The 19,388-nt window shown below is 43.0% G+C and overlaps 1 protein-coding gene across 9 annotated transcripts in view; it reads left to right on the top strand.

The window, feature by feature from the left end:
- Positions 1–19,388, top strand: part of depdc5 (DEP domain containing 5, GATOR1 subcomplex subunit) — a 30,310-nt gene continuing 10,922 nt past the window's right edge. For 4 of the 9 annotated variants that reach the window (XM_079173995.1, XM_079173997.1, XM_079173993.1 and 1 more), the window contains exons 1-34: positions 1–260; positions 637–704; positions 803–890; positions 967–1,013; positions 2,201–2,286; positions 2,368–2,451; positions 2,538–2,587; positions 2,864–2,933; positions 3,761–3,839; positions 3,912–3,973; positions 4,059–4,128; positions 4,212–4,284; positions 4,579–4,682; positions 4,789–4,863; positions 5,535–5,669; positions 5,784–5,845; positions 5,925–5,998; positions 6,202–6,271; positions 6,372–6,408; positions 7,340–7,460; positions 8,605–8,813; positions 9,292–9,492; positions 10,356–10,491; positions 10,593–10,684; positions 10,955–11,014; positions 12,037–12,220; positions 13,079–13,239; positions 13,532–13,652; positions 15,422–15,589; positions 15,700–15,910; positions 16,434–16,570; positions 16,664–16,760; positions 18,751–18,857; positions 19,126–19,206. In XM_079173995.1, the coding sequence (XP_079030121.1) occupies positions 647–704; positions 803–890; positions 967–1,013; positions 2,201–2,286; positions 2,368–2,451; positions 2,538–2,587; positions 2,864–2,933; positions 3,761–3,839; positions 3,912–3,973; positions 4,059–4,128; positions 4,212–4,284; positions 4,579–4,682; positions 4,789–4,863; positions 5,535–5,669; positions 5,784–5,845; positions 5,925–5,998; positions 6,202–6,271; positions 6,372–6,408; positions 7,340–7,460; positions 8,605–8,813; positions 9,292–9,492; positions 10,356–10,491; positions 10,593–10,684; positions 10,955–11,014; positions 12,037–12,220; positions 13,079–13,239; positions 13,532–13,652; positions 15,422–15,589; positions 15,700–15,910; positions 16,434–16,570; positions 16,664–16,760; positions 18,751–18,857; positions 19,126–19,206 (3,410 nt within the window). In that variant the 5' untranslated portion in view covers positions 1–260; positions 637–646. Of the gene's footprint in view, positions 261–636; positions 705–802; positions 891–966; positions 1,014–2,200; positions 2,287–2,367; positions 2,452–2,537; positions 2,588–2,863; positions 2,934–3,760; positions 3,840–3,911; positions 3,974–4,058; positions 4,129–4,211; positions 4,285–4,578; positions 4,683–4,788; positions 4,864–5,534; positions 5,670–5,783; positions 5,846–5,924; positions 5,999–6,201; positions 6,272–6,371; positions 6,409–7,339; positions 7,461–8,604; positions 8,814–9,291; positions 9,493–10,355; positions 10,492–10,592; positions 10,685–10,954; positions 11,015–12,036; positions 12,221–13,078; positions 13,240–13,531; positions 13,653–15,421; positions 15,590–15,699; positions 15,911–16,433; positions 16,571–16,663; positions 16,761–18,750; positions 18,858–19,125; positions 19,207–19,388 lie in introns of those variants that run through there. The other 5 variants (XM_079174001.1, XM_079173994.1, XM_079173996.1 and 2 more) reach the window with 4 other exon arrangements.

The following is a 19,388-nucleotide window of genomic DNA, read 5'->3' as shown; positions in this document are numbered from 1 at the left end:
GGTGTGAGCTAGGTTAGTTAACGCTGGCTAGCAAACCGCTTTCTATTTCCTCCACTAAACGGTGGCTCGAGCTTTTTTCAACTATATGGATGTATTTTCATTGCAAGTAGTTATTGAACCGTTGGGTCTGGTGTTAGTTAATTTAGTCCAGTAGCTGTAAATTGTCCCCAAATTGGACACATGCGAGGCTAGCGTTACGTCAACATCCCATGACAGCGAGAGCTGCTAGGAGCTTGAGTTGTTGAGGACAGACTGCTAAGGTACTGCTGTATTTATTCTATGTTCACCTGTTCCTACTCATCTATTATTTAGTATTACGTCTGTAATAAGTAAAGCGTTATAGCTCTTGTCTGTGTGATAGAGATTCGTTATTAGTTTGGCTCAACAGTAAAGCTTTAAGGAACGTTACTTCAGTTTCACAACTATATACTTTCAGTCAAAATGTAACTTTCGGATTAGTTAGCCTAGCTCACTACTTTCTACTTAAACATCCAAAGTGACCTCCACCGCTGTGTAGAAGACTAGTGTATTAAATGAATCACGTGGAGTGTAGGAATGGCACCACGATAATAGAGAACACGTGGAAGTTTGCCACTTTTGAGAAGTCCCACATTAACGACTGATGTGAATCCGCAGCTGGTTCACGATGAAGACCAATAAGTCATACAAGCTCGTGCTGCACAAGAAAGGTTTTGGTGGAAGTGGTGAGCAATATCTTGGAATTCATGCACATTAATATTTCTCTTATGAACGCGTTCATTTCAATGAGATTGTCTTACAAATGAACTTGTCCTTGGAGCAGATGATGAGTTGGTTGTCAACCCAAAGGTTTTCCCTCAAGTCAGTCTGAGGGATATAATCGAGATCGCACACCCCACCGATGAATACAGGTGAGCTTCTGAGCTTTCTGTTCATCACATGTTGTCACTGCTGAGCCTGTAACCTCTGTCTCTGTGGAACCCCCAGTCCTCTCCTGCTGCAGGTCAAGAGCCTGAAAGAGGACCTTCAGAAAGGTAAATTCATGATGTTAGCTATAGTTCAAGAATTCAATTAGGATAGTTATAATTAATCTAATAATAATGACTTCATTCAAACATTAAGAATTAATATAACAACAATAGAGTATAGAGCTGAAACCGTAAACGTAGTACAGAAAATGTTATCTCTATAAACAGGCAACGGGACACGGTTTAGGTATCGGAAGCATCCGGTTTACATTTTTAGTCAAAGTTGTATTGACCGATCACGTTCGAGCAGGCTTTAGTTAAATACAGGCAAACAGCCGGTGTGGAGAGCAAAAGAGGAAGAAAGCATTGGCCCAATGTGAACTCTGAACCCACCGGCTATCGTCTGATGACCATTCAGCTTTTTATTAGCTTGTACACTGGCTACTTGTGAAACAATCCGGCTGTACACATCATGCCCCAACTTCATCTCCAGTTGCTAATCCGCCTGTAAACAGCGAGCAGCACATGGAAGAGGAAGGCTTGGCCTGGATATGCACCGGCTACACTGGAAGCCCTGAAATAGACTCTAGTCCCCAGAAGCTTCCCTGTTGACAGCCCGTGGGTTCTGAGATTGCAGAGAATGAAGCGACTTGATTGGCGATTAAAGGAGATATATATACATATATATACATACTGTGCTCATTTTCTGCTCATTTTCCGGTTCATACTTGTATTTTGGGTTTCTACTAGAACATGTTTACATGCTTAAATGTTCAAAAAACACAATATTTCCCTCATACTGTCTGTCTGAATATACCTGTATTCACTCTGTTGGTCTCTTTAAGTCCCCCTCCCAAAAATAGCTTAGTCTGCTCTGATTGGCTTGCGAGAAAAATATGATTCACTTGTGGAAAGGTAATTCTCAAGCTGTGGGTGGAGATACTCAGATGGGGGGGGGGGTACAAGCAATCTGAAGACCTCACTTCAGGCTTAAGGGAACCGTAATGGGCATTTTTCATTATCTTCTCTGATTTTATTGACCAAAACTTAATTGATGAATTGAGAATATAATTTGCAGATTAGTCAATAATGATCATTAGTCCTTCTCTTATAATATACAGCTCAATGGACAAATATCCATTGATTGCAAACGTTCTGCTACTATATGAAGTCCTTTCACTACTTAATGCAAAGCTTTGTGATGGTTGCCTTGCCTGTTCACTACTCACGATGGATAGTTTGTTCTTATCTAGAGACAATCAGTGTGGACCAGACTGTAGCACAAGCCTTCAAGCTGCGTGCCTACCAGGATGTCATTGTTACCATTGTCGACCCAAAGGTATGTTCGCTGTGACCCTTTTGACGTCTTCACTATTTGCCAGTTGAACAGAATCTCTCATAGCTTCATTTTTCCTTGCAGGATGTAACTCTGGACCTGGTGGAGCTGACGTTCAAGGACCAGTACATCGGCAGAGGAGACATGTGGAGACTAAAGAAGAGTCTGGTAGGATATGTGGAGGTTTATGTGTCTGCGTGTAATGTGTAACAATACAGTTGTTGAGGATTCAACTGCTCCAATCTTTATTCCAGGTGAGCACATGTGCTTATGTGACGCAGAAAGTGGAGTTTGCAGGAATCAGGTACTAAGCATACATTCTGTTCTCTACACTCCATTTGCAGAAATACATTTAGAATGACTTGAATGTGGAATAAATCAACATGTACGCACATTTTTCTATGACTGCGCAGCAACATACGTTATGTGGAAAGGTTAAAAAAAAGCACACAAAGGGCCCAGTTGTGCTGCTGGAACTTAGAAAAGAAAGTGTACATTTCCATAGATGAGGACGTTGTTTAAATGTCAGCTGTCGTTTGCTTTATGCATCCTCATAATGTCTTTTTTTTTCATTCTCCAGAGCCCAGGCCAGTGAACTCTGGGTGAAGGGAGAGAAAGTGACCTGTGGGTACATCAGTGAAGAAACCAGGGTAAGAGCAGTGTTGGAAGCAGATGCTGAAATGAACCAACAGTGCAGCAACACATGTAATTTAAGTTTTTCATGCAACAATGCTATTGTTAAAAGTTGACCACAGAATTGTATTGTTACTAGGCTACATTCAGACTGAAGGCCTGAATCAGGTTTGTTTTGTGCATGGGCCACTTCTATATGTGCTCCTGAATCAGATACAGGTCTGATTCTATGCAACAAGAAGTCTGAACCGGGTCAGTTCAGGAATCTGATATTGGCCACATTTTAAAAACAATAATGTGAACAGCCAAGGAAAAAAATTGAATCTGAACAAAAAATCTGAATTGAGCACTAAGGCTTCCAGTGTGAGCGTAGCACGGACTTTAAACGTTCAAATGAACAGGAATTACATGTCAAGTGTAAACGTTTCAAAGCAGCAACAAATGAAGCAAAACTTGAACCTGATAGTCCACTAATGAATGTATATAGTATATATAGTATCGTGTATATAGTTCAACCCCACTTTCAGGCTCAGTATCGCTGCATCCCTAATTATAACCACAACTTGAAATACAATGACACATAATAATCCGGACAAGCATTACTTCTCTTTTTTGTCCATATAGTGTAGTGCAGCACAACTTATGCTGCATTCATCACATCATGTGAGTTTGAACTGCATACCTCCTTTTTACCACAAGTACCTATATTACCGATATTCAAGGATCATATGTGAACTTTTCCCATGAGCATGTGGACCTGACTCCCTTTGGCTTTTAAAGGTTGCTATCAAATGGTCACTCTAGTATTTATTCATCATTCGTTTCTTGTGACCTTGTGACACAGGTGGTGTTCAGATCCACATCTGCAATGGTGTACATCTTTATCCAGATGAGCTGTGAGATGTGGGACTTTGACATCTATGGTGGGTTGGACCTCTCTGATTTGTTTGTGTTTCCTCTCTTGAGAATGTCTAATGTGAATGTTTTGCTCTCAGGTGATCTCTACTTTGAGAAGGCTGTAAATTGTTTCCTGTCTGACCTTTTCACCAAGTGGAAGGTTTGTGATTTTATTTTTTGGGGGGGGGGGTGGATTTTGTTGTAAAAGATATAAAACAAAAGCCGTGTTTTTAATGTTAAAACAGGAGAAGAACTGCAGTCATGAGGTGACAGTTGTACTTTTCTCCCGTACATTCTACAACGCCAAAACTATTGGTGAGTCTGTTTTCCTATGTTTCCAGTGAGTTGTGATGCAAATTGATACATTTATCATTAATCCAAAAAATCATTTTCCTCAGAGGAATTTCCTGAGATTCTGAGAGGCTGCATCAGACAGGATCACGAGGGACGTTTTTATGAAGACTTTTACCGGTAACTATAGCTTTTTAATTTGATATCTAACCGATGGTTAATCTGAATTAGTGTCTGGAGGACAGCGGTCTTTTGACGGTACTTACCTACAGTAGATGACGGTCGGCTTGCCCTCAGTCTATAGAAACAGACAGGAGTACCAGCACGGAGGCAAAGTAATATACTGCTGTGGACGTTTTTCCAAACTAGCCCTTTAAAACCGTGCCACCCGCCATCTACTGTAGGTACAACACTACCTCATAGAACCCTGCCTCTGAATATCCAAACGATCCCTTTTAACTGTTTTGTGATCAGGGTTGTGGCTCAGAATGAGAGACGGGATGAGTGGACATCATTACTGGTCACTATCAAGAAGCTCTTCATTCAGTATCCTGTCCTGGTGCGGCTGAAAGAAGCAGGTAGTGAAGGAGTCCAGAGTGTTTGGCTGATGAATAGATCTCTTGGTCAGGTGTGTTTTGTAAATTCAAATCTTGCCTGTTGTGTCTTGGTGTTTATTTATGCCAGATGGTTTTCCAATTGGTTACAACTCAACTGCTGCTCAAGGAAACTACCTGGAGGCCATTAACCTTTCCTTCAATGGTAAGTAGAAGCAGGTTTATTTAGGTACTTAAATAAATGTAGGATTTGTTGTCATTGAAAACACATGGAAATGAGGGAAAAGTAGAATGACCTGTAAAATCTGTTTTTGTCCTGATAAATTCTTTCAACATTCTCCTATTTTGCCTGCTATCAGAGCTCCCCAAAACGGATAACATTACCATCTGAAAGGGTTAAGTTATGTTTAAGATCATATTAACGTTTATGGACCACAGTGTTTAGGTTATGTTGTGGAGTTGGATGATGATGATGAATGGGAAGCCGTGGTCCAGACATTAAATACTGGCTAACGGTACTTACCTCGCTAGCATTGTGCTAGAGACTGCACTTCTTTTAAATCAGGCTTCCATTGCAGGGAACACATTAGTGTTCGTGTTAGTAGATTGTCACTGAAAATGTCCTGTAAAAGTCCTTGAGAAAAAAAGTTGGAACCCTGAATGTTCCACCTGGTTCTTTGCCCAGTCAGTGCTTCCTTGTTGATCTGCAGTGGATGGTTGGTCTCAGAGGGATTATGCAGTGAAAACACGTTGGAACATATTGGCTTGTGAAATTGTCAACCTGTCCCTTCATATCATATCAAAAGTTAGTCTTTCGCAGGTCACTAACTAAAAAAACACAAGAAGAGAAGCTGTCAATCACTTTGTCTCCCACAGTGTTTGACAAGCACTACATCAACCGTAACTTTGACCGCACCGGCCAGATGTCAGTGGTCATCACGCCCGGGGTGGGAGTGTTTGAAGTCGACCGTCTGCTTATGATTCTCACCAAACAGCGTATGATCGACAACGGTCAGTGTGACAATGGAACTTCAAACTGACCAGATCTGTTTGATCGAGAATGAAAGGTTCATTGGATGAAGTGAACAATGTTGGTGTGTTGACACATATTGTTTCTCTCTTTAGGTATTGGGGTAGACTTGGTGTGCATGGGGGAGCAGCCATTGCACGCAGTACCCTTATTCAAGGTAACACATTCAGAGTGTGAGTCTCTTTGGGTGCACTAGGACCATATACCTGGTTTCTGATGGTCATTACTCTCTGTAGCTGCACAACAGGGTGACACCTGGAGACTCTCGTGTGGGAGACGACTATAACCTTCCTCACTGGATCAACCACAGGTAAAACTGGAATGTTGCACTCAGTAGAAGGCAGATCTCTGCCAGGTGTGTTCTGTAACAACACACACACACACACACGACCGATCACATGATTCTGCTGGCAGAGATAACAACAAGAATGATAAATACAATGACATTGTTCTGCAACGGTGAAATTGATGGATTTCGTATCTTGCTTGCTTCTTTGTCTTTCACGCCTGCAGCTTCTACACCTCCAAAAGTCAGAACTCTTGCAGTTCCTTCACCCCTCGAATCAAACTGGCTGGCCGCAAGGTACATTCACATTTTTACTGTAGCTCTACTGTTTGACTTAAAATTGAAAAGGAATTCTTTTGTTCGTTTAAACATCTCGTTACAATGACTTTTCTTCTAGCTTCATGCTGAGAAATTCAAGAGCAGCAAGGAACACAGTAAGTTGTGACCCTTTTATCTCTCTCACCCCTTTTCCACCAAATTAGCTTTGGTTCTTGACGAGGTTCCGTTCAGGACTTTTGGAACCTTTGTGATATCTAGAGAACCAGCCCGCGTTTCTACCAGTTTTGACCAGAACCATTGTAATCAAGGATGCCCTCATCAACGGAGGGTGTTGTACAATGCAACGGAAGTAAACAGTAGTAGCAAGATTGTGAATGGCATTGAGTACCTGCAAGCTCTATCAGAGCTCTTTCTAATTTCTTGAATCATGAATTCGACAATGACTTTATGTTTAAGCATGCTATGGACGGCAATTTCGGTTTATCAGTCAGTCGTTTGACCACTTTGGTCTAGACTACAGCAACCACTGGATTGAATAAGACTTTGCACAGACATAAATGAATGTAAGCGTTGGATTTTAGTGGAATGGCTTTACAACATTTGTAAGGATTGCCATGAAATATGCCAAAGATATCACCGACAGCAGCAGCAGGAAGTCGGCACACCCCCAGCGTGAAAAAACAGACCGGTGTACCAGCACGGGAGCAAAGCAATGTTCAGCTGTGAGCGGGGGGGCAGCAGCAAAACAAATTTAAGAGATCTAAAGGAATTTAAAAAATCAATTTACGTGTATGCTTTATTTAGAATATTTTCACCTTTACCTTGCTGTCAGACATCCATTTCCAGCTGGATTTTGTATTTTCATCTATGCTCTCTTCAAAGCCACAAGACTCGACAAAAACAGTCATTTTGCCCCGTAGAACACAGGAGTTGCTGGTCTACTGCTGCCTTGTTCGTTTGCTTTTGTTATTGTGTGATATTCTTGGATTTTCGTGAAATGTCTTCACAACATTTGGAATGAAAATATGGTCCAGATATTTATGGAGCCCAGAGGATGAATCCTAATAAATCCTAATCCTCTTCCAGCTCTCTGTGCGCCAAAGGACTCTGAAAACAGCCTGCCTATTCAAGTGGACTACGACGCCTACGATGCTCAGGTGTTCAGACTGCCTGGTCCTTCATTGATTCAGAGGAGCACCAACTTCAGGTAGCTAACTGCTTGCACAACACTACATTCTGTACACATGACATCTATCACACTTCTGTCCGTCCTGATAGAGGATCCTCCTCTGTTGCTCTCCCTCAGGTCTCTCCCCCTTTCCTCCCCGTTAAAGGTTTTTTGGGGGAGTTTTTCCTGTTCTGATGTGAGGGTCCTGAGACAGAGGATGTCGCATGTGTACAGATTGTAAAGCCCTCTGAGGCAAATTTGTGATTTTGGGCTATACAAAAATGAAATGAATTGAACTAAACTACTTGAAAAATGTTTTTATCCTCTATTTAATCAGAATCAGAACCGTTTATTGCCATGGTATGTTGAACATACGAGGAATTTGACGTGACGGGAGGTGCATAACATTTAACAATCAACAACAATCAACACAGTGCAAAGTAGAAACATATAAAATAATGTCGTGTGTAATAGAAGGGATGCAGGGGAGTGACCGGTATATTGTCCTGGGGATGACCGAGTCAGTGGGGGTCCCGGGCTCTGTTAATGAGCCCGGCTGCCGACGGGAAGAAGCTGTTCATGTGGCGTGAGGTCTTGGTCCTGATGGACCTCAGCCTCCTGCCAGATGGAAGGGGCATGAACAGTTTGTGTCCAGAATAATTCTATTGAGCATTTGAATGTCATTTCTATTGGGTTCCTAGCTTAAATGTTTCACACAAGCACCACATAAAAACACTAATAGCATACTTAGAAAAACAAAGCAGCAAAAAGTTAAAGATTCAGGGCCAGGACAAGTACAGTAAGGGCTCAAATAATCCTTAATCCTGTTCAAAATCTTGCATGCTTACTTTAAATGTATCTGTAGCTCACACGTAGATGAGGAAAAACTATACTCCATTAAACACGGAGGACAGAGCTATCCTTTCTAGTAGACCTTGTGGACCTTCCTCCCCGTTGAACCTGTTAAGGCCCATGGGCCCCCACCGGGAGCCTGGTCCTGCCCGAGGTTTCTTCCTGTTAAAGGGGAGTTTTTCCTTGCTGCCGTCGCACCAAAGTGCTTGCTTGTGGGAGAATGTTGGGGGTCACCGTAAATGAACGAGTACGGTCTAGACCTGCTGTTGTGATTTGGCGAGATACAACTCAACGTTACTTGACTTGACTATTGACTGTGTGTCTTTTTCAGGATGGGTCGAGACAAAGAGACGAGTGTGAGGAAGAGCTGGGGCTCGGTGGACGTCAGTGCAGGCATAGGCGTGTCCCCTCCCGTTCGCTCTGGAGGCAGCCTGGCCTCTGATGATAGTCTGGGCCCCGTGTCCAACATGCTGCTCATACCCCGCATGCCTCCCGCCCAGTATGAAGTCAGCAGCTCCCTCGGATACACCAGCACCAGAGGTACCTCCTCCAGATCTTAAAGGGATAGAAGTGTGGTTGAATGAGGTACTTATCCACAGTCAGTCGGCTCGCCCCAGTTTGTAGAAATAGACGGGAGTGCCAGCATTGGAGAAAAGCAATGTTCTGCTGTGGACGGGGGCAGCAGCAAAACGTATTTTAGCCAGCTAGAAAATCGATGTCAGGTTAAGTGTACGCTATATTTAGAATGTCTTCGCCTCTTTATCTTGCCTTCAGACAGCCATTTCCAATTTTCTATGCTTTCTTCGAAGCCACTAGACTCCTTTGACAAAAACAGGAATTTTACCTCGCAGAACACATGAGTCTGCTGCTGCCTCGGTTGGTTAGTTTGTCTGTATTATTCTGTGAATATAAAATATAGTTTTTGTCAAAGGATTCTTGTGGCTTTTAAAGAAAATGCTAACACTTTCTCCTCCTCCATTCCATTCGTCTTGTCTTATTTTGTTTTTCTGTTGTTCAGAGTTGTTGGAGAAGATGATGGACTCTCAGCGGGACTCCAGTGCCCCGGGCAGGTTCACAGTGGGAAGCGCTGAGTCCACTTTGCACATCCGGCCAGGAGGTTACACCCCTCAGAGAGCCCTCATAAATCCCTTCACCCCGTCCAGAATGCCCATGAAGCTCACCTCCAACCGGCGGCGGTGGATGCACACCTTCCCTGTCGGTGAGGGGACACACAGCTTTTTTTTGTAATTTGGTGAACCTATTAAATGTGTGAGTTGGTATTCGTGTATTTATGATCACTTTGGATGATGTAGTTTATGGCGTTGAACTAGGTGGTGTTTAACTTATACTCATTGATATAAGTGGGTAAAGTTCAGCGGCACCACAAACTGCAGCCTCCAAAGCAATCGTATATATTTTATCCACACCTCCCTCAAACAATGTCAACAAAAACCTAAACATTGTAACATTATTCGGTCATCTAGAAAGTACAATATAGTGCAGGACAGCTTTATTAGAATACATTTGTTTGAACTAGATAAACCAAATAAACTGACGAAGTATAGTATTTGTGTTTTAGATATAAGTGAGTAAAATTAGAATTGATTTCTGGGATTTAGTTATTGTAATATTGAGATATGTCTTAGTTTTGTGTTTTCAAGGTCATGAAAGGAAGGGTTCACAATTTTTAAAGTGTCTTAAAACAATGCTCGCATGCATACTGGAATACGAATATCACAGTTCTAATTCCTAATTAATATCGAAGTGTTCGATCTACTTCATATTATTTCTTAATTGAATCTCTCGAAAAAGTACTATATCACTATATTATATTGTAGTTTTGTACAGCATTTAGATTCCTACATTTGTACGTTAGTGAGAATGTGTTTTGACGTTTCAGCAAATTGCAGATTTTTCCAAGTCTTCAGACTTGACAGACCCGATCTCTTGAGTGCCACCATCACAACTTAACACCGCCACACGAGAACGATCAAAAGCTAATGTGAATCTGTGAATCAAATCAACGCTGCAATGCTGGCGGTTATCCGAGCATCAGACTGTAGGTGCACTGTTGTTCTTCAGGTCCTTCTGGAGAAGCAATCCAGATCCATCACCAGACCAGACAGAACATGGCCGAACTGCAGGGCAGCCAGCAGAGAGATCCCGCCCACACCTCCGCTGAGCTGCTGGAGCTGGCCTATCATGAGGCCACTGGAAGGTTAGACACCTACCACGAAACACAAGTTTTCCTTGTAAAGAAATGCATCTTTGAAGCACAGACGATGAGATGAATGCTCGTTATTTATCTCTTTGTTTCAGGCGAACGGCCTCTAGGCATGCAGGAGAGAACGGCCTTTACGTTGGAGGAGGGATGGAAGAGCTGACAGGAAGTCCAGGGAGCAACAACAGTGGTGATAAGTCTACTCAAAAACCCTGTTCTCCTGAAACATACTGAGTATTTTAACCCTTGTTGCGTCAGCGTCTTAGTCGCTTTTCCAATGAAGTATTGAAGATCAATTGTTTCAGTCATTTCTCAAGCAAAAAGGCCAGAAATGTTCAGGTTCCATCTTCTCAAACATGAGGATTTGCTGCTTTCCTTTGTCATACATGATAGTAAATGAAATATCTTTGGGTTTCAACAATACATCTTAATACATTAAGATACTGTAATGTCTGTACAGGAACTCTCACCAACCGCGGCTCCACATTTCAAGACTTTTCCGTCAGTGGTGCCGATCCAAGTGAGTCCATCTTTCCCCCATAAAAACGAAAAAAACGTGTCAATCGCTAAGTCGTCAAACATTGTCATGCAGCCATACCTCAGGATCGGGTTGATGGTCTAAATCACCAAACTTTATAATGCCAATAAACCTTCAGAGGTGTCTTTGACCTGTGAGGGCTTATTCAGCTTTGGCAGGCAGGTTTCTCTGGGCGTCTGTCTCCAGGGGTCGCAGGTATAAAGGACTCTTACAGGTCATGTGGTTTTGGGGTTACCCCTCCTCCTCCCTCTGTATCCTCACTGTCTCTGTCCCACTCTTTTCTTTCTATTTCTCTGGGCCTTCTGTTGATCTTAATTCTCATGATGAAATATTAAATTCCTCCGATTAATTAGCCCTGCCATCATTTTCCTTCACCATGACCTGTTTGCACTCAAAAAGCCGTGTATATCTCATTCCTGCATGGCGGTATGCAAAGTATATTTCTCTTGATTGACTGTAAATTGGTGCATCTATCAAAACAAGTCTCTCGCACACAGTATTTAAGAGTTTGCACTCTCTATGTATGTTTGCACGTTGTGATTTCTCTGCTTAAATTCACTCACAGTCACAGTTCACACCTTTGCTGAGCTCAGGGCACATTTTTCACTTCTTCCTTGTGAGTGATGGCGATCACAGACTGTCACAGGGCCACAATCTGCATGTCTGATCACTGCTCTACAACCACAGCCCTCGGGAATCACCAGCAGGGGGCGACAAGGCCAGTAAAAGTAACACGTTCTGTTTTTTCTTCCCCTCTCTTCTACTTTCTTTTTGTCTGTTTGTTTGTATCGTCATTTTCACTCCTTCTTTTCCATCTTCATGTCTTCATCCTCTCCCTTCCTCTCTTTTCCTATCATCCCTCTGTGCTTCCCCTTCCTCTGTGTATCCCCCCCCACACACATGTACCTCTCCACTCTGGGTACATGCATTTGTCTTTGTTGTGGGGATTTTTTTTGTCTGTGTGTGTGTGTGTGTGTGTGTGTATGGTGTGGGTGCTCCTGAAGCCCTGCTGCTGTCTGCGCCCCCCACAGTGCCCAGCTTCTGCTGCACAGTGGGTGTGGACTGGAAGTCTCTGACCACCCCGGCCTGCCTGCCCCTCACCACCGACTACTTCCCCGACCGCCAGGCGCTACAGAACGACTACACGGAAGGCTGCTACGACCTGCTGCCGCACAGCGACCTGGAGAGGTGGGCAACTTCCTGTCTTCAGAGTAGAACTGTCTGTAGTCGGTCACTTAGTGCTCGCTAAGACAGAACCGGCTAAGGCACTCAACAGCTGTCCATAAATTCACATGCCCGAGAGCGTCATTTACACTAAGGATCTGGGAGACATGTCCCCCTCACTATTACAGTTTATGGTTGATTTTGTTACTGAAATGACTGAACAAAGTATAATAGTCTTGATTAGAGAAGAAAAAAAAAACGATCAAAATGTTGGGACACTCAACAATAGAAGACTTCAGGCACAACAATATGCCCCTTCACGAAATTATATTCCATTTCTGCCTATATATATATATATATATATATATATACTGGACTGTCTCAGAAAATTAGAATATTGTGATAATCCCCATACGTGTGATTTAGTTTACTGAACCAAGCTGAGTGTTTTTCAAGGCTCAGGAAACCCTTGCAGGTGTTTCGAGGTAATTAGACGATTCAAGTGATTAGTTGAATACCCTACTAGTATACTTTTTCATGATATTCTAATATTTAGAGATAGGATATTTGAGTTTTCTTAAGCTGTAAGCCATAATCAGCAATATTAAAGGAATAAAAGGCTTGCAATATTTCAGTTGATTTGTAATGAATCCAGAATGCATGACATTTTTGTTTTTTTAATTGCATTACACAAAATAAAGAACTTTATCACAATATTCTAATTTTCTGAGACAGTCCTGTATATATAATATATATATATATGAAATGAAGTCCTGTGAATCCAATCAAACATTTCATATCACAAATTCCTTTGAGTATAAAATGACCTGAGCAGCATTGAGTGAATCTGAGGATCAGACTATGTGCTCATCTGTCTCTCAGGCGGGAAGACGAAGCCTCAGTGATGAGTGCGTCCCAGGTGTTTGAGGAGTTCATCTGTCAGAGGTTAATGCAGGGCTACCAGATCATGGTCCAAACCAACAACAGGAAACCACAGCCCACTGTGGCTACACCACTTGGCAGCAGTCCTCTTTACTCGAGAGGTAAATTCATGTTTCATATCATTTGTTTTGTTTCTAAATATAATCCTTGAGATGTTGTCATTGTCCACTGTATTTTAACATCAAATTGTAATCATACATTATTTCTCAGTTAGTTTGATTATTAAGTATGACTGATATCTGATTATTCATGGTTGTAGCCCCTGATTCTCAAACTGCGTCTTGTGGTAGTTATTTCCCACAATGCCTTTCAGCAGCTTTTAAATGACATGTTAGAAAACATCAACAGACCCACGGTGACTGAATGTGTCCTCTTGTCTTCTTGGGGTTTCAGGCTTGGTCTCTCTGCGTCGAGCTGAGGAGGAGGAGACGGTTTACTGGCTCAGTATGGGCCGGACCTTCCATAAGGTTTGCCTCAAAGACAAGATCATCACCGTCACTCGCTACCTGCCCAAGTGAGTACACCCGGCAGACAAGATCACTTTAAGCGTACGTTATATTTAGAGTATTTTCACCGCTTTACCTTGATATCATTCAGCCCTTTACAAAAACAGCAATTTTACCTGGCAGAACAGGTGAGCTGCTGGTCTACCGCTGCCTCGATCAGTCAGTGTGTTAGTGCTATCGTGGGACTTTGGTGAAACTGAACTAACCCTTTAAAGCAGTATTTCTCAAACTGTGGGGCGCAGTGGTATTACAGGTGGGGCGCAGGGGGAAATTAAGATTTTTTTTTATTTCAAGAACTCTATTGAGAACTTCACATATTACAAAGTACACGGACATAAAACTAAGTCATTCATAAATACATGGCGAAATGCCCGTACTTTGGTGTAAATGTTTACGTTACGCCGTTAACAGGTTTACGTTGTTTAAAAAACAGGTTTACGTTGTTTAAAAAAGATTTGTAGTGGAAAGCGGCTCATTGCAGCCACTGATACTGATAAACCTGATGGCTCACACATCTGCACTCATTTGGTTTTGCACAGGTTGAACGTTATTGTTATTGTCTTGAAAATATATTCAGTGCAAAACAGGTTAATTGCAGCCACAATAAGCTATTTATTTCCAAATATGATTTATTTTTTGCACAGATAGAACTTTTTTTGCATTGTTCTTACAAAGTGACTGCACATTGTATTTGTTTTTGTCTGATGGAGCAATCTGGTTTACTTGAAAGTGATTGCAATTTTCTTTATTCTATTATTTGAAAAAGCACAGATGGAGGAGTCACAAATGGAGCATTTTGTTACCATGTTGTTGGGGCAGGAACATTTTTCTTCCTCCAAAGTGGGCGTGACAGAAAAAGATTTGAGAACCACTGCTCTAAAGGCAGGGTTGGTGATCTTGAGGAACTACCAAGAGGACGCTAGATTGAAAAACAAAAAAACCCAGCCGAGAGTGGCCAACTCTTCTCCAATGAAAGAAGCAGCACGAGCTCCTACAATCGTATCTAGTAAGAAAGTCGACAACATCGACAGCCCGTCCCTTCAGGCCTCCATCCTAAGGATTCAGTTCTATGTTTATACACTTTATACATTAAATTACTACTTTGACCAATTTGTTGCTCCATTAAAAAGGTTTACACTTGAATTAATAATAATATAATTCAGTAAATGATATCTCTCTATGTATTAATTACATTTTGTTTTTGCAAGGTTGGTAAAGCAGCCTGATGTTGCCTTACAGATAAAAATGATCCCTTCTACACAGTGAGGTATACAGTTTATTAATTAAACACTGGTATCTTATCAGTACTCGGTCTCGGCTGATACCCAAAGCCCAGGTATCCCCATCGGTACCAGGACTGATACAGGCTGGTACTCCTGTCTGTTTCTCCAACCTGTGGGCAGGCCGACCGCCATCTAGTGTCGTTAATACACTGACTGTGGATAAATATCTCATACAACCCCAATTCTAAAAAACCTAACGTCTCAAACAGGAGAGCTGCTCTAACTCAGCTGGAGCTGCTTACAGGCTATTGTGTGTATTAGGCGGGAAGTACCTTCCTGAATATACATAAAAAAAGCAGAACCAGTGTGATGTCCTAAGTTCTGAGTCGCATGTTTTAGAGAAGTGTTCTCCACATGAATGTCGTCCCTCATCTCTCTTCCCTCATCCGCTGTCAGCTGCCCACTGTCTTTGTCCAATTAAAAGGGAAAAGGCCAAAAGAAATACTGCCAAGGAAAAGGAACTCCTGTTTGATCATGACGTGTGTGTGTTTTAGGTACCCGTACGAGTCGGCACAGATCCAGTACAGCTACAGCCTGTGTCCACCACATTCTGACGCTCACTTTGTGTCCTGCTGGGTGGAGTTTGGCCATGAGAGACTGGAGGAATACAAGTGGAACTACCTGGACCAGTACATCTGCTCTGCAGGCTCGGAGGACTTCAGGTACACACAAACGGTTGTGAGTTGTGAGAGTTTGAGTGAGTTAACTCTCTCATAAAGACTTTGTCAGAGCGTCCTTAGCGGACACCTACGCCTTTCTTCTGCCTCCACAGTTTGATCGACTCTCTGAAGTTCTGGAGGACTCGCTTCCTCCTGCTGCCAGCCGGAGGAGCTCGGCGGGTGGCAGACGGGGAGGGGCACTGGGATGTTTATGGGGAGGGAGCAGGAGGCGGCGGGGACTGGGTCCTGCTGGATGGCTTCATCCGTTTCCTGGAGGGCCTGAACCGCATTCGCCGTCGCCACCGCTCCGACCGGATCATCAGAGTGAGGCTCTCCTACTCTACATCATTTCATGAAAACACCTCTTACAGTTTGCTCTTTGAACTTCCATGTCACTGCTATCATTTAATATCAAGGCACCAGACACTTGTGCTGTAGTAATCGTTTTGCGAATTGAATACATTTGTCTTTAAGCTTTTATACATTTTCTGACTCGACTTTGTTTTTGCTACTTTACACTTCTACTCTACTACTGTTGTACTTTTTAAGCTGTATTTACTACCAAACAGAAAATATATCCATCCTGATCACCTGCAGCAGTACCATTAAAATGCACGACTAACAACAACCCAATAACATAATGTAACACCAACAGGAGCTATTTGAAACCGTAGTTGTCTGACACACTTGTGAAGCTTTGGTAACGTGAGCTGCTGATTGCAATACCGTGGTACCGCCAGCCGCAAGCGTCTCTTAACATTTGCTCTGTTGACGTTTGTATTTCCTGTATCTGAAGATGCTGAAATGGACACTTTCCTGTGTTCCTTTCACTCTGGTTTTCACATAGCAGAAGGGCACACCGATGAAAGGACTGCAGGTCACCAGTCCTCTCCCCTCGTACCCCACAGAGCCTGCGGTGCCCCCGCAGGGCAAAAAAGGCACATCGGCTTTATCGGCTTTACTGGAGATGGAGCAGAACCAGAAGTGAGTGTCCCTCTGGCACCCGCAGGCTGTCTCGTTGTCAGCGATGGCGCCACGGATATCAGTTTGAACTGCACTCTTTCTGCTTCCTGCCAGGTCTCTGGAGGAGCAGCTGCAGGCGAAGCCATCAACAGCCGTCAGTGAGCCCTCAAGCGTTGCCACAGCTCCCACATATGTGGACAGCCCCCGCAAGGTGAGCGTCCGTGCTGTGTGTGTGGATCGGAATAAATAGTTCTGCTTCAGGCACTTAGCTTTTGCAGACGCATCTGAGTGTATTTTACTCTGCAACAAATACTGGGATAAAATGGTTCCTCTTTGCTGGTGCTTTGGTGTGGTGCTTTTGCTCTTGTGTCTCTCCTTCCATCTGCGTGTGTCCCCTGTGTCCCCTTTGTCCCCTGTGTTCTGTTCTGTTCCTGTTGCTGGCTTTTGGGTGTTTGATCCTGGGTGATGTTCTTCCTGTGTGCTGACAGGACGCTGCCTTTATTTTGGATTTTATACGTAGCCCTCGCTCCTCCTACATCTATCACTCTCAGGTCAGTAACGCGGCCTGTGTGTGTGTGTGTGTGTGTGTGTGTGTGTGTGTGTGTGTGTGTGTGTGTGTGTGTGTGTGTGTGTGTGTGTGTGTGTGTGTGTGTGTGTGTGTGTGTGTGTGTGTGTGTGTGTGTGTGTGTGCCACGGCTCCTCTAACTCACTCTGCATGGTGTGCATAACCACTGTGTGGTAGTCACATGATGTTTGTACTTTGTCCCCAGTGCTGTAGTAGCTGCTGGTAGGTAGTGACGCTGTCGGCTCTCACACCGGGATCACATGTATCTGTACATTTGTGATGATTCAAGCTGTTGGCAGTTCCCCACAGCTTGAAGAATTTAGGCATAAAACGTATTCAGTGAGGTGTGACGCACTGACAAAAATCTGAACATCATGCAAAGTCGCAGTGAGTTGACAACAAACTGCCTTTCATGATTAGGTGTTATCTGTAGTTGCAGAAGAGACTTGAGTTAACGTTTAATTCTTTAGTTTTCCAATAACCACCCACCATACTTCCTACATGAAACTGCTCACAACAAAGGGATTTGGATTATTTGGAGTAACCTGCTCATGATTTCTGGAAAGAGACTTTGCTGTTGAGTTCTTCAAAAGTATTTTTTGGGGTGTTTTGAGCCCCACAAGCAGAGAGTCATTTAGTCCCGTTATAGTGGAGAGAAGGCCGACATCTCTGACACTCGGCAACACCAAAACTATCTAGATTGATGAATAGCACTACAGGTAAGAGGCCAAATATGTATTTTTTGATTTTGGGGTGAATTTTCCTTTTAATGCTATCAGATATGTTGAAATCTGAGCTTCCTGTGGACAAAGTGTGCACTGTATGCAGTATATTGGGTAGTTTATAGGAATTAAGTAAAAATTGGATCATAGAATATGGGCTGACGTTGAAAATAGTCCCGTCCGATGTGTTTTCCTAACTATTTTTGGCTAAATGGAAAACGTCGTGAGATCAAGGAAAGACGTGAAGGACTCGAGAGAGTCTGACTGCGCTTACACCACGCAGCGGCAGGTGAGACTGACGTCTAAATGATGCCTCACTTTAAATGTTGCTGCCGCAAGGAATTATGGGACAGCATTATCTCCTTTCCTTTGGTAAAGGACGGGTTAGTGTAATGTATTTTAAAGGAGATGAGAAAGGAAAGGTTGAAGCGTTCCATCAGCTCAAACCATGGCCGTACACTCTGATACCTCTGGGTCAATTCAGTTAGGAACCTTCCTCAGCAAAAAGCAAAAGACACAATCATGTAGGCTACTGATAATACCTTTGCCTCAGTACAGAAATCGTAATGGTAATGGTCCTGGTGTAACTAACGTTCTGTAACACAACTGGGCCCAGGTTCCTTACATGATATGAGCACTTGGTAAAAAACAAACAGACACAATGACTTCACGTCCTTCCACTGTGATCCACCCATTGAAAACCATACACTTTTAATGTTATGTTTCCATGCAGCCACAAGCAGAATTCAGTTCAGCTCCGGCCTCCAGGTGTGGCGGCTGAAATCTCCCAAGTCAGATATCTCAACCTGGACAAATAGAACCACGCGCATGGCATGAATGAAGAGCACACTGTTTAATGTGCTCTTTGCTGAAATGCAACAGCAAATTGAGTGAAGTACTTTTTAACTGTGCAGTTGTCTGCTGAAGCCAGCGAGGTTGCAGATAAAGGAGTCCAGCCAGCAGCTGTAGCAGCACAGCCTGCAGGAGAGACTGCAGCCAGCAGCAGCACCTCAGACACCAGGTGGCCTTTTTGTTCTTCTACTGCTGGGACAGCTGTGAAAAAATGCTAATGCTAATTCAAAGGATTACAGGACACTTTCAACAATGCACCCCATAGCAAAGCTAAATAGTATCTTCCATATGTTTGTATTATAAAGTTTTCCTCTTTTAAAATGGACTGTTAAACGCTCTGAAACTGAGAACCAATGAGAATTTCTGATAATAACTTGATGATGAATTTTGGATCATCTGCCTGAACAGTAACCTGACCGGTGATATCTTGTCCACAGTGGGCAGTCTGCAGCGGGAGCCCTTTCTCTGTCCTCGTCCTCAACACTCATGGAGATCCTGGAGGCCATCAAACATCCCACGTAAGAGTCGTCGTTGTGTGCGTTTTGAGTCTTGGTATGTTTTGAGTTACAGTGGCTCACAAATCATTTACACAGCTCAGACATTCTGGCTTTTGCTGATTTGACACAGTTTGAACCAGTTGCCCCATCAGCATCTTTCATGTGGCTACTGTAACCAGTATGTGGTTATGTACGTGCATTTT

This window comes from Pholis gunnellus (assembly GCF_910591455.1).
Source record: "Pholis gunnellus genome assembly, chromosome: 14".
Classification (NCBI taxonomy): domain Eukaryota; kingdom Metazoa; phylum Chordata; class Actinopteri; order Perciformes; family Pholidae; genus Pholis; species Pholis gunnellus.
Note: the sequence above shows the minus strand (reverse complement) of the source record. Positions and strands in the feature narration are given on the sequence as shown.